The sequence below is a fragment of the Ursus maritimus genome, unplaced genomic scaffold, assembly GCF_017311325.1.
Source record: "Ursus maritimus isolate PB19 unplaced genomic scaffold, ASM1731132v1 scaffold_33, whole genome shotgun sequence".
Lineage (NCBI taxonomy): Eukaryota > Metazoa > Chordata > Mammalia > Carnivora > Ursidae > Ursus > Ursus maritimus.
The window spans coordinates 22842506-22855207 of NW_024425897.1; the positions used below are offsets into that span (position 1 = coordinate 22842506).

The 12702-nt window shown below is 53.9% G+C and overlaps 1 protein-coding gene across 1 annotated transcript in view; it reads left to right on the forward strand.

Moving 5' to 3' along the window:
* SETD1B (SET domain containing 1B, histone lysine methyltransferase) overlaps positions 1-10128 on the forward strand; it is a 26423-nt gene extending 16295 nt beyond the window's left edge. Inside the window, exons 13-17 of the mRNA XM_040619969.1 lie at positions 3015-3181; positions 5043-5174; positions 5268-5387; positions 5465-5602; positions 7544-10128. Of these exons, the coding sequence (XP_040475903.1) occupies positions 3015-3181; positions 5043-5174; positions 5268-5387; positions 5465-5602; positions 7544-7717 (731 nt within the window). The 3' untranslated portion in view covers positions 7718-10128. The remainder of the gene's footprint in view (positions 1-3014; positions 3182-5042; positions 5175-5267; positions 5388-5464; positions 5603-7543) is intronic.
* Positions 10129-12702: the final 2574 nt, after the last annotated feature.

Below are 12702 nucleotides of genomic sequence, written 5' to 3' on the forward strand. Positions count from 1 at the left end.
ACCATATTCGAAGCTCCAGCATACTGTCCAGTGGAACTTTCTGCAGTGATAGAAATGTCCTCTCTCTGCCCTGTCTAGTACCATAGCCATTAGACACAGCGTTGCTAAGAGTACTTGAAGTGTAGCAGGTGGAAGAGAATTTGTAATGTTATTTAAGTTTGATTAATTTAAACTTACTTAGCGATGTGTGGTTAGTTCATACCTCTAATAAGTCTTTCAGGAAAAAAACCTGTTGTATTTTCTTTAATTCTGTATAATTTGGCTACAGAACCACAACTCTGTGAGTATTGTCACAGGTACTTATTAAGCCTATGTTGTGTCCCTAGTACTGTTTTAGGCACTGACAATACAACAGTGGGCCAAACAGACAAAAATAGCTGCCTTCATGGAGCTTACATTCTAGGGCTGGGTGATAAATGATAGCACATAAGCTAGAAAAATGTATTATATGACAATGGAGATAAATGCTAGGAGAAAGGCTCTGATAAGTTCTGCAGAAAAGGGACTTGTTGAATTTTATTCAATAGCAGAGCTCATTTTCTTGGTCTACAGGACATTCCCAGTTCACAAGAACACCATTCTAAGGACATAATGTCAAAGGCTAGCAGCCATGTCTCCTTATGTCTTTCATTTATTCCACCATCATTTATCAAGGACCTACTGTGTGCCTGACACTGAGCTGAGCACTGAGAAGCCTTGAGTAGTTTAGCTATTGGGGGACAGTCCCCATATACACAGAACTCCAGGGGGCTCAGAGGGCTGTGAGGTCAGGTATTAAGCACATAGTAGGGGAGCTTAAATAGGGCACCAAGAGATGTTCGAATTGAATAGTAATGGTCTGGTTTTTGCCCACCTCTTTGCAGAGGATGACCTGGAAGTGGAGCCCCCTACACTGCTCTCCTTACCCCTGCAGCCGCCACTACCACCCCCTCGACCGCCCCGGCCGCCTAGCCCACCACCAGAGCCTGAGACCCCAGACCCCCCACACCCACCCGTCCCTCTGGAGCCCCCTCCAGAGGAGCAGCCCCCACGTACTCCGGGCCTCTGTGGCAGCTTGGCCAAGTCACAGAGTACAGAGACGGTGCCGGCCACGCCGAGCGGGGAGCCCCCACTGTCGGGGGGCAGCAGCGGCCTGTCACTGAGTTCCCCACAGGTGCCCGGCAGTCCCTTTTCCTACCCATCCCAGTCCCCCAGCTTGAGCAGTGGGGGCCTCCCCAGGACACCTGGTCGGGACTTCAGCTTCACACCCACCTTCCCCGAGCCTGGCGGGCCCCTGCTCCTGCCTGTCTGTCCCCTCCCAGCTGGCCGGCGCGATGAGCGATCTGGCCCCCTGGCCTCCCCGGTGCTCCTGGAGACGGGCCTGCCTCTCCCCCCTGCCCTTGCCCCCTGCCTCTCTGCTCCCTGGCATTGGGCTCTGTCCTCCTGTCCTGCGGGCCCAGACACGGGCCCTGCCCAGCTGCCACCTCTGTTGCCCTCCGGCACCACTGGCCCCCCCGCCCACCCCCTATCAAGCGAAAGCCGGGCAGGCTCCGCGACCCCCGCCGGCTGTGCTCTCCTTGGATGGGGTCCTGGTCCGGCCACCAGCAGGGGCCACCTATAGGGACTTCTGCTCCCTGCCACAGGCCAGCCACAGACCCCTGTCTTCCCAGCACCCATGACCCCCGGCCGTGACCCTGGACTCCGGGAATGCGGGAATCCCAGCCCCCCACCGCCCCTGCCTCCACAGCCTCCCCTCCGCCCCCCCACCGCCTCACCCCCTGTTGAGTCCACCAAGCTGCCCTTTAAGGAGCTAGAGAACCAGTGGCCCTCCGAGGCCATCCCTCCAGGCCCTCGCGGGCGCGATGAGGTCACTGAGGAGTTCATGGACCTGGCCAAGGTTCGGGGGCCCTGTCGCCGGCCGCCTAAGAAGCGCCACGAGGACCTGGTGGCCCCAGCCTCGCCCGAGCTCTCGCCACCACAACCCCTCTTCCGGCCCCGGTCTGAGTTCGAGGAGATGACCATCCTGTATGACATCTGGAATGGTGGCATCGATGAGGAGGACATCCGCTTCCTGTGTGTCACCTACGAGCGGCTGCTGCAGCAGGACAATGGCATGGACTGGCTCAATGACACACTCTGGGTTTACCATCCCTATATCCTAGCCAACGGGGCACGGTGCTCGCCCACCTCCCTGGGCCCTATCTCCCAGGATACCCGTGAAGGTGCCAGCACAAATCCCCGTCACCAAGCGGTGTCTGTGCTGGCACCATGCCAGGCTCCATATGGAGGTGTCACTGGCACTGTGAAACACACCTGTGCCAGGCCCATCTCACCCCCAGAGTTAGCAGGTCTTGGGGCAAATGTAGCAACGTGATTGTACAACATCACAGTAGCAGAGACTGGGGGCCCACTCTTCCTAGCCCCCCTCATCACCTAACTTAATTTTCCCAACAGCCCAGTGAGGTAGGGGCTATTATTCCCATTTTATTTATGCAGAAACCGAGGCTCCGGGAGGTTAACTGACCTGCCCAAAGTCCTACAGCTATGAAGTGGCAGAGCTGAGAGTGGAACCCAGGCAAATCTGCCTCCAGAATCTGGGCTCTGGACCACGATGCTACCCTGATAGTTGGTTATTACTCTCACCACTCTTGACAACACTATCAAGTTGGAGCGGTCATTATCCCCACTATATCAGACTAATTTACTGAGCACTTCCTCTGTTTCAGGAAGTCTGCTAAGTGCCTAAGCATATGTAATCATTCAGAGAGGCATTGCTATTGCCCCAGTTTGCTGATGGGGAAACTGAGGCAGAAAGTGGCTAAGGCCCAGCACCATGCAACTAGGTACCCCTGATGGAGTTGGGACCATCAGTAGTGTTGGCCAGTGGACAGCCTCATGGGAGTGGCTTAGCTGTGGGGCTTGGAGATCAGCCCTGATCTCCTGAGAGTAGGGAGGCTGGGCCCAGTGGGACTGGTCTCAGAAGGACTGGGAGGGGCTTTCCAAGAATGTCCATGTGGCCCTTAACCCACACCCACCCACCAGCCTCTCTTCAGCTAAGAAAAAGAAACGGGATGATGGCATCCGTGAGCACGTGACGGGCTGTGCCCGCAGCGAGGGCTTCTATACCATCGACAAGAAGGACAAGCTCAGATACCTCAACAGTAGCCGCGCCAGCACCGATGAGCCCCCAACAGACACCCAGGTATTGCCATCAGGCGCCCGGACACATTGGAGCCTCCCAGGCTGTAGGGGGTGGGGACTCTGGGCTAGGGTGCCAGGCAGCATGGGGGGTTGTGGAGTCAGAGGGGCTGGCACAGAGGGTGTTACTCACCTGGGTGCTCAGGTTGGAAAAGTAAGGCGAGGGTGAGAAGTGGGAGCCTCTGAGGTTTTCATCAGGGATGTGAGCAGAGTGGAGTTGCATATCCAGAAGGTTCATTCTTTCCTTTTAAATTCAGCAAATGTCTATTGAGTGCCTGCTGTGTTCCAGGCACTGTTCTGGGTCTAGAGCAATGAACGAAACAAAATCCTTTTCCTTGCAGAACTTACCTTTTAGAAGGGATGTAGGAAATAATCAAGTGAACAGATAAACATGGAATTTCAAGTGGGGTAAACAGGAGAGGACATTAGGGATTGGTGAGTCAGAGGGGTCAGAGAAGGTGACAGCTGAGCCAGGTCTGAATGGAGTAAAGAAATGAGTCATGTGGATAACTGGGAGAGACCACAGAGAAGTAGAAAAAGGCTTCAATAAAAAGTTAAAACAGGAAGGGTACCTGGCTGGCTCTGTCAGTAGAGCACACAACTCTGTCTTGGGGTCATGAATTCAAGCCGCGTATTGAATGTGAAAGCTACTTTAAAAAAAAAAAAGTTATAACAGGAGAGGGACTCATTAAGTTTGGAAGTCGTGCACAGAGTGAACAGCATGTGCAAAGGCCCTGAGGTGGGGAGGCTCTCAGGTGGCATGAGAAAGGGAAGGAAAGACTAGTTGAGGCCAGAGACAGAGAACAGGTCATCAGGGCCCTGGAGGCTGTGGTGATGAGGTTAGATTTGTATTCTGTGTGTGACAGCGAGCTGCATGGGGGTTTCCAGAGAGAGGGTGACGGTGACATGGCTCAGCCCATGATTTTCAAAGCTCATACTGGCTGCCATGTGGAGAGTTGACTGCAGGGGTCCTGAGGGGAGACTGTGGCACAATTGCTGCCATTCCCAATCCAAACACATGGGTAGGTTCACCTGTGTTTGCCGTGAGAAAAAAGTGGGTGTGTTTGAAAGAATATTAGGAATAGTAGAATATTAGGAACCCAAAAGGACAGAACTGGGGGCCAGATTGGCCGTAGGAGACAAAGGAACTGGCTGGGACGTTGCTGGGTCCGGCTTGGGGAACTAGGAAGCTGGATGCCAAGCACTGAGGTGAGGAGCTTGAGTTTTGGGGTTTGTGGAACATCCAGGTATTAAGGTCTGCTAGGCAGTTGGATTTTGGGGCACAGTAGAGAGCCTGGGAGGGGGCCTTCTCGTCATCAGGACAGAAACGTTAAGGGAAGGTCACAGCAGGGGTGAGCTCACCTAGGGAGAGGGCGTGTGGGGAGGAGGGCAGAGGACGAGGACGGCCAAGGGAAGGAAGGGATGTGAGGATGTTGAGGAAGGAGCCATGATGTCCAATATGTGGAAAAATCAGAGGCCCCCAAGAGAGTGACGGGGGTTGGGGTGGATAGACACCCAGCATCTTCCCTCCTGAAAGTGGAGGCATTTCCAGATCTTCTAGCTGAGATGGGAAAGACGGCAAGTGTGAAGGGAAAGGTGTGTTGTTTGCCTGGAGGACGCTGAGCACATGTGGATTCTGGCAGGAAGGAGCAGCAAAGAGGAGAGCTGACAAGTAGGGCTGGGACAGGCACAGACAAGCCCAGAGCAAGGAAACTGGGAAGTTGGGAAGACAGGGAACCAGAGCTTAGGGTGGGTCCGCCAAGGATGCGATAGGGACACAGGTACCCAGTACCACGGTGAGTAGGCCAGCTCCCCCAACCACGGCCAGCCACGCCCCTCCTGATGTGTGGCCGTCGTCCTCGCAGGGCATGAGCATCCCGGCGCAGCCTCATGCCTCCACTCGGGCGGGCTCGGAGCGGCGTTCTGAGCAGCGCCGTCTGCTGTCCTCCTTCACTGGCAGCTGTGACAGTGACCTGCTCAAGTTCAACCAGCTCAAGGTGAGGCGGGGCCCCGCCCAGGGTAGCAGAATGGGGGGCAGCCCGCGGGACTGAGACCGGGGCTTTCACCTCTCCGCTCCTTCCCTCCCCCAGTTCCGGAAGAAGAAGCTCAAATTCTGCAAGAGCCACATTCACGACTGGGGCCTGTTCGCCATGGAACCCATCGCGGCTGACGAGATGGTCATCGAGTACGTGGGTCAGAACATCCGCCAGGTAGGCGCTGCCCGGTGGGCTGGGCGTCGGGTGGGGGCGGGACGGTCCAGCCCGGACTGAGGCCTCCTCCCGGCCAGGTGATCGCGGACATGCGGGAAAAGCGTTACGAGGACGAGGGCATTGGTAGCAGCTACATGTTCCGGGTGGACCACGACACCATCATCGATGCCACCAAGTGCGGCAACTTTGCACGCTTCATCAACCACAGCTGCAACGTGAGTGGCTGGCGCAGGGCCGCGGCCGCCCCCAGAAACTCCTGGCACCGGATCGGCGGGGCCTCCTTCCCAAGCTCTGGTCACCTGAGAGTGATGGGGGTGGGGTGGGGGTGGACCTTGTATTCAGAGTATTTCTCCCCTGAGCTTCAGTTTTCTTCTGAAAGAAGAGCACAGTGAGACCCCCGGTGCCCAGGAAGTGGTCCTCGCTTCCCAGTCAGAGCGGTCGTCCTCTGCGCTGGGCTCAGCCCTCGGAGGGCTCCCCTTCCGGGGCAGCGGGGTCCGCTAGAAGTTGTGCCGCGGTGGAAACGCTCTGCACCGTGCTGACCGCCGGCGTGGTGCGGGCTGCGTGTGCGGCGGAGCACTTGCAGTGTGGCCAGGGCCCCTGAGGAGCGGAGCTTCTCGTCTAATGCAGTTGAACCTGAATAGTCACGGGGGCTAGTGGTGATGGTGGGGGGCGGCGCTGGCCAAGAGGCAGGGAGTGTTGGTAACGAGGGTGATTCTCATGCTGGGGACAAGCATAGGGAGCGTCAGACGGGCAGGCGAGCTCCAGGGCGACGATGCCAGACTCTTGCTTCGAGTCATGACATCACTACTCGGCAAGCGACCGAGGCTGGTTACGTAATGTGTCAGTGCCTCGGTTTCCTGATCTGGATGGTAACAGTCCTTCCCTGTCGGTTGTTGGGAGAACCGGTGTGTTCCTGAGTGCAGGCCCTCTGAGTGTGCTGACACAGCTAGCTCTCCCGTCACCTGGGCCAGGAGGGACTTGCTTGCCTCTCCTATGGGACCTGAGGGTTTGGAGGGTCTCGCCCAGGTGGTAGTGAGTGGGGCAAGCATTCTGCTCAGTGAGGCGCTAGAAGGGAGAACACCTGTTTGAGGGACCGCAAAGTGGGCAGTAGGGACGGAGTAGGGGGAGAGCGGGCGGGTAAGAGGATGAGGTTGGCAGGGTTGGGGTGGCCAGATCACTCAGCCTTGCCGGCAGAGCTGAGAAGTTTCTCTAAAAGCCAAGCAGGCTACTGGGAGGTTTTGAGCCATCGGACAACAGGATCTGCTGTTCCCTGGAAAGATTCCTACTCCTGGCTGCTGGGTCAGGAGTAGATCTTCTCAGAGGAATGAGAGGCAATGGGAGCCGCTGAAGTGCAGCCAAGTGATGATGGGGGCCTGACTGGGGCTTGGCAGTGGAGGTGGAGAGCAGTAGACAGAATCAATAGGTCTTTCGGAGTAGAACCCACTGGACGTGGCAGTGGGCCAGATCCGGCATTGGTGGGGGAAGGTGGGGGAGGCGGATGCCTGGGGGCCTGGGCACGTGGCATGGCCAGCCACTCCCTTGAGTCTGGGCTTTGAGTTTACAGAGGCAAAAATGTCTCCTGGAGCTGCCAAAGGCAGATACCAAGCAGGTGCTTGGTTTCTGGGTCTGGAGCAGGGTCCAGCAAACCTTTTTGTTATAGGGCCTGGTAGTAAATACTAAATTTTTTTGGCTTTGTGGCCCAGATGATCTCTTAGCAACTACTTTAACTGTCATTGTAACAAAAGCAGCTGTAGGCAGTAGGTAAATGAACGGGGATGGCTGTGTGCCAGTCAAACCCCACTTGCTAAAAGGGGCGACGTTTGCTGAGCCCCTCTCTAGAGCTCAGAAGTGAGGCCTGAATAGAATTTTGGGAGTCACCTGTAGCATAAATGGAAACTGAAGCCTTGGGGAACAATTTATTATTATTATTACCATCATCATCATTCTTACTTGGTACCAAAGGCAGGGGGTCCTTTTCACCCAGATAGGGCAGCCGAGGCTCGAGCAGGTGGCCACTTGGCATGGGGGTCGTGTGGCACATTCGTCAGGCTTCGGGCCCGGAGCTCGGTCACGTTTCGGGGGGCCTCATGGCAGAGGGCCTGGGTGGGGTGCAGGGTGAGTCAATGGCTCACCGTCCCCTCCTGCCTCGCCCACAGCCCAACTGCTACGCCAAGGTGATCACGGTGGAGTCGCAGAAGAAGATTGTCATCTACTCGAAGCAGCACATCAGCGTCAACGAGGAGATCACCTACGACTACAAGTTCCCCATCGAGGACGTCAAGATCCCCTGCCTGTGCGGCTCCGAGAACTGCCGGGGGACCCTCAACTAGGCCCCGCAGAAGGCTGCCCGTGCCGCCCTGGGGCTCCCGAGCGTGGACCCCAGGGCGCCGGGGCCCAGCCCCACCTCCCACCCCCATTTCAGGTGCTGTCCCCTACCCAGCGGCCATGTCAGGGCCTGGCGCCCCCAACACGACCCCCAGGACCCAGCGCAGCTCCAGCCCCTCAGTGGGAAAGGGCTTCTCTGTCTCCCAGCCCACGTCTCTTTGGTTTTTTAAAATGCTCCCTTCAGGATTTTTGTTGAACTCCAGCGTAAACTTCTGTCTGTCCGTGTCTCTCACTCCCCATCTATATGTCTCTGTCCTTCTCTTTTCCCATCTTCTCCATCTGCCTCTTCCCATGAATGCTGCTATGTTGTTTTGTCTTCTCTTTACTCTCTTCCTCGTCATAAGAAAAGACATTTTAACCGTTGAAATGTGAAAGCAGAATCAGAGAGTGGGGACCCCCGGCGGGGGCTGCAGAGGCCTCGGTGTGGTGGCGTGTCGGCCCACGTTCCGGAACCCCCGGGCCAGGGTGCTGGGCCAGGTGCTGCAGAGAGGAGGGGGGTCGGGCCACACGGCTCTGACCTCAGAACACTACGCAAGGCCCCCTCTCTGCTGTCAGGACTCAGTGAGGAGAAGACCCCCCCCTTCTGTTCCTTCCCCAGCAGCCTGGGGGCGCCATTTCCCCTCGCAGACCCTGGTGGAGCCAAGCTGGTCCCAGGCAGGAATTTCCCCTCTGGGTTCTCCCTGCCGCCCCACACTCTGCCGCCCCCAAAATCTTGGGTTCAGTGTTTACTTTCTCATTCGAATGCCAGCAATGAGGGAGCCTCCCGGAGGCCCCAGTGTGGGCGTGGGGGCACTGGGAAGGGTCCTGTCTACTCTCTTCTGCCCTCACCTTCACCGGGGCGGGAGGGCCTCCCAGGGCAGGCGGGTCCCCCAGTCCCGCCACTACGGGTCTCTGACCATACGCATGTGGCATTTTTTTGTTGTTGTTTATAAGCTTCACCGCTTGCCCCTAGCCCACACCCCAACTCCCCCTGCCAGCAGCCCCCTCATCCCAAGAAGGCAAGAGCATATTTATTTTTGGAGTGAGAAGATTATTCTCCCAGAGAAAGGAAAATCTTGGAGAAGATTTTAAAACTCAGATCTAAGTCTGACAGGTTTTTTTTTTCTTAACCTTTTTACCCCCTTCCCATCATCCTCTTCAGGGTTTATTTCCATGGATTTTTTTTTTTCCTGTGCGTGTATAAAATCAAAACGAAGGGAAGAAATAGGTTTTTGAAGTTCAGAACCAACTTCTGTATATAGGCTGCCATAAAGGACTTTTTCTCGGGAACATTGTTTCTTGTAGAAACATGTGGGAAGACATTTTTTGCTCATTTCTTTGTATTTCCAAAAATCTCTCTCTCTCACACACACACACACACACACACACACACACAAAGCAAGTCCCTCGCACCCCAGAAAGCAGAGCAGGCATGTAAATAATTTCTGGAAAGTGACTGTTGTGACCAGGAGTCATCCTCACCCAGACGGGAGAGCTCCCAGCGGGGCCGCCCCCACCCTGCGGATGCAGGCCCGGGGCCTCTGGTATCTTCAGCTTGTGTCAAGCTTGTTATCATGTAAATTCTGTACAAAGAATTGTTATTTTTCTCCTTTTTTGTTGTTGGTGGTTTTGTTGTGTTTTTTTGTTTTTTTTTTTTTTAATTTCTTGACCCCATGCCCTCCCTGTTTGAGATTGTGCCCACCAGTTTCAAGGTCGATGAAATCGGTGGCATTAAAGACACAGAGGAGGGACCTGGGCACAGCGGCAACCTTCTCTTCCGTTTGCGGTTTTTTGCCTAATTGTGCAACTGAGGAAATATTTATTTTTCACATGAGGAAATGTGTAGTTTGTAGAGATGGCTGACTTCAGTTACTCGTGCAGCCCCCAAGGGGCTGCCTTCATTCTCACCCCTCTCCCCAGAGAAGAAGTGGAGGGGGATGTGAGGAAACCAGGGTTGGGGGCCAGCCTCACCTCTCACCCTGGCCTCACCTTGCCCAACTGGCGAGGGGCTGCACCCTCCTGTCCCCAGGAACCCCCGCCCCGCCCCCAAAATGGTTTGCCATATCCAGAAACATGGCTCATTTTTTCTTTCAATGCCTTTGTTTTCATTGAACAAATCTTTGCTTTTGAAAAGTTGGGGGTTTCTGCCTTTTTTTTTTTTTTTCTTGTCCCCTCCCTCCCTGCCTCTCTCCTCCTGCAAAGAAGAGAACCCATAAGTTTTAGGGATGTTTGTGCATATAGACTCTGTCATCCGTATGTAACTTGTTTTGAAGAGAAGTGTTTCCGTTGTGGGTGTGTCTTGCTGTAAATATTTGTTCATATTTTTGTGAATTCAATACTATGTACCATTGTATTATAGTAACTTTTATAAAGCAAACCATAAATATACTGACTTTTCTTACAGATAACGCCGTCTCTCTTGCTCTCCTCTCTCCCTCTCTTCCTCCTCTCTCTCTGATGGGGCATGCCCTGCTCACAGGGAGGGTGGCCTGGCTAGGCTCAGGGGATAGAAGGAGCTAGGTGTGGCGTGGTCCACTCAGACCGGTGGATCTTAAACTGAGCTTGCTAGGTGGGTTCTGTGAACTCGGCCAAGTTATAGTCAGACTAGACCTTTCAAGGTTTTTTTTGCTTTTAAGTTTTGCTTCTAAAACTTTTCTTAAAATCTTAGGTATCTAACACCGCTAAAGGCTTGCAATTAGGAAACAAGCTCAAATATCCTATTGCTCTCACTGGAAGAAATTGGAAAGGTGGTACCTCAAAGATGTTCACCACTCCTTTTAAGGAGACAGCCCTCTGGTTTGCATTCGAGGACTAAAATAGTCACAAGTTAAGAAGCATTAAGTGAATCCAGTGTTTGTGGTATTCCAGAGCTTCTGTGCCCCGTAGTTCTCAACTGTGCCTGAGCCAGTGGCGGGGTAGCCACGGGGTCCGTGGAGAGTTTGTTAGATGTTGTCCACTCACCCCTGAGAAGGACAGACGCCAAACTCCGGCCACGAGCAGCATGACTGAAAAAATGCCTCACCTCCCTTCTTACTAGGGACATGCAAATTCTACCACAAAATAGCCAACGTTGGCCAGCATGGGGCGGGGGGCGGGCACTGGGGCATCATTAGTGTAAGCTTAAATTGCCACAACCTTTAGGGGGAAAAATTAGATTTTAAGTTTAAAAATGCACATAAACTTAATGGCATAAATGTTCCGCTGTCTGGAACCGAGCGCGACAGCCACAAGCAGGCAACAATAGGTACAAGGATGATCTTTGCAGCCTCCCTTGTGAAGGCAGGGGAGATGACCTTGGTGGTAGGCTGCTTTTCAGAATTGTACATCCAGACAGGTGAACAGCACTGAAGGTGGATTTGTGGGGACAGAAAAAGCTGAGGGTGAGACTGAGCCAGGAAAGCGGAAGAGCAGCTGCTGGCCATCCTGTTCATTCAACCAATGTTATTGAGCACCTCCGAGGTGTCAGCTCTAGACACTGGGGACACAGGAGTGGAGAAAACACGCTCCCTGTCTTTATGTGATTGTGTTCTTGTGAGCCAGGCAAACATGAAGAATATATACTATGATAAGGAGAAAATTAGCTACGAGAAGGAGTATCAATTGAGAGGGTGAGACTTTAAATACGGTGGCCAGGGAAGTCTGCTTAGCCCACATGTGAACAAAACTGCAAGGAGATCAGGGAGTCAGCCCCGTGGACACCTGGAAGGAGGGTATTGAAAGCAGAAGGAACCGTGAGTGCAAAGGTCCTGAGGCTAAAGCCACCTGGTGTATTTGAGGACCAGCACGGAGGAGGTCGGTGTGGCTGCAGCTGAATGAGGGAGACGGGAGTAAAGGAAATGAGGTCTGAGAGGTCCCAAGTAGGGGAGAAGGGGAGGCAGATGCTGTGGGGCCTTGCAGGGCAGCATGAGGACAACCCAGGGCCTCTCGCCCAAGGAAACACGTCCAAATTTGAGTTTCCTTCATCTTCCCTCTTGAACCCTCTCCTCCTGCCGTAATTTCCACCTTGGTCAATGGCACTTCTATTCCTCCCCTCCACCCACCACTGCTGTGGCTGGTTATCTAAATTCAAACCCCAGAAACCCCGAACTTCTCCTTTTCCCTCCACTACCAAATTAGACTGTTCTCCTTCTCCCTTATTCTTCAAATCTATCTACCTCTCCCTCTGCCCCCTCAGTCCCATAGGACAAATCCTGTCTTCTCTGGTCCTGCTGTGGGGGCCAAAAAGGGAGCCTTAATTTGGGCCATCTGCATGTAGACCAGATGGGTGGGGTGGGGAGGAGGAAGTGCCAGTCAGACTCCGGCAAGACCCCTCACCCAGACCCCTCTCCCAAAATAACGAGAGCAAACACAGAGCACTGGCGCTGCACCAGCCACGGTTCTAGACATGTGCTATTAAACGTGCAGCAGTTCTAGGAGGTAGGTGTTGTTACCATCCCCATTTACCAGATAAGGAAAATCGAGGCACTGAGACGTCAAGTAGCTTGCCCAAGGTCACACAGCTAGCAAGTAGCTGATCTGGGGTGTGAACCCAGGCAATCTTGCTCCCTAGTCTGTGCTCAGCTAATGAGAGCCTGCTCTGCCCATGTCCCATCTAAGGAGGCTCCCACCACTTGGCACCAGATGATTGTTACTGCATAGGAAGACAAGCCCAGAACTGCCTGATTGTTCCAAGAAGAACCGGAATCCTAGAATTTGTATGTGAAATATCCCAACTTTCTGAAATGATGACTCAAATTTGTTTAAGACTATACAGACTAAATAAAATACATCTGTGAGCCAGATTTGGCCCATGAGCCACCAGTTTGGAACCTTTTGCAATACAGAATTTCTCTGCTTTGCATAAGCCATGGAAAAATGGAGGGAGGGCATTTTTAACTGGGGTTTTCATTGTTCCTCTGGCTTCTCACTACTGTTCTTTTCATTTCTGAAGTTCATGATTCCAGAAGCCCTG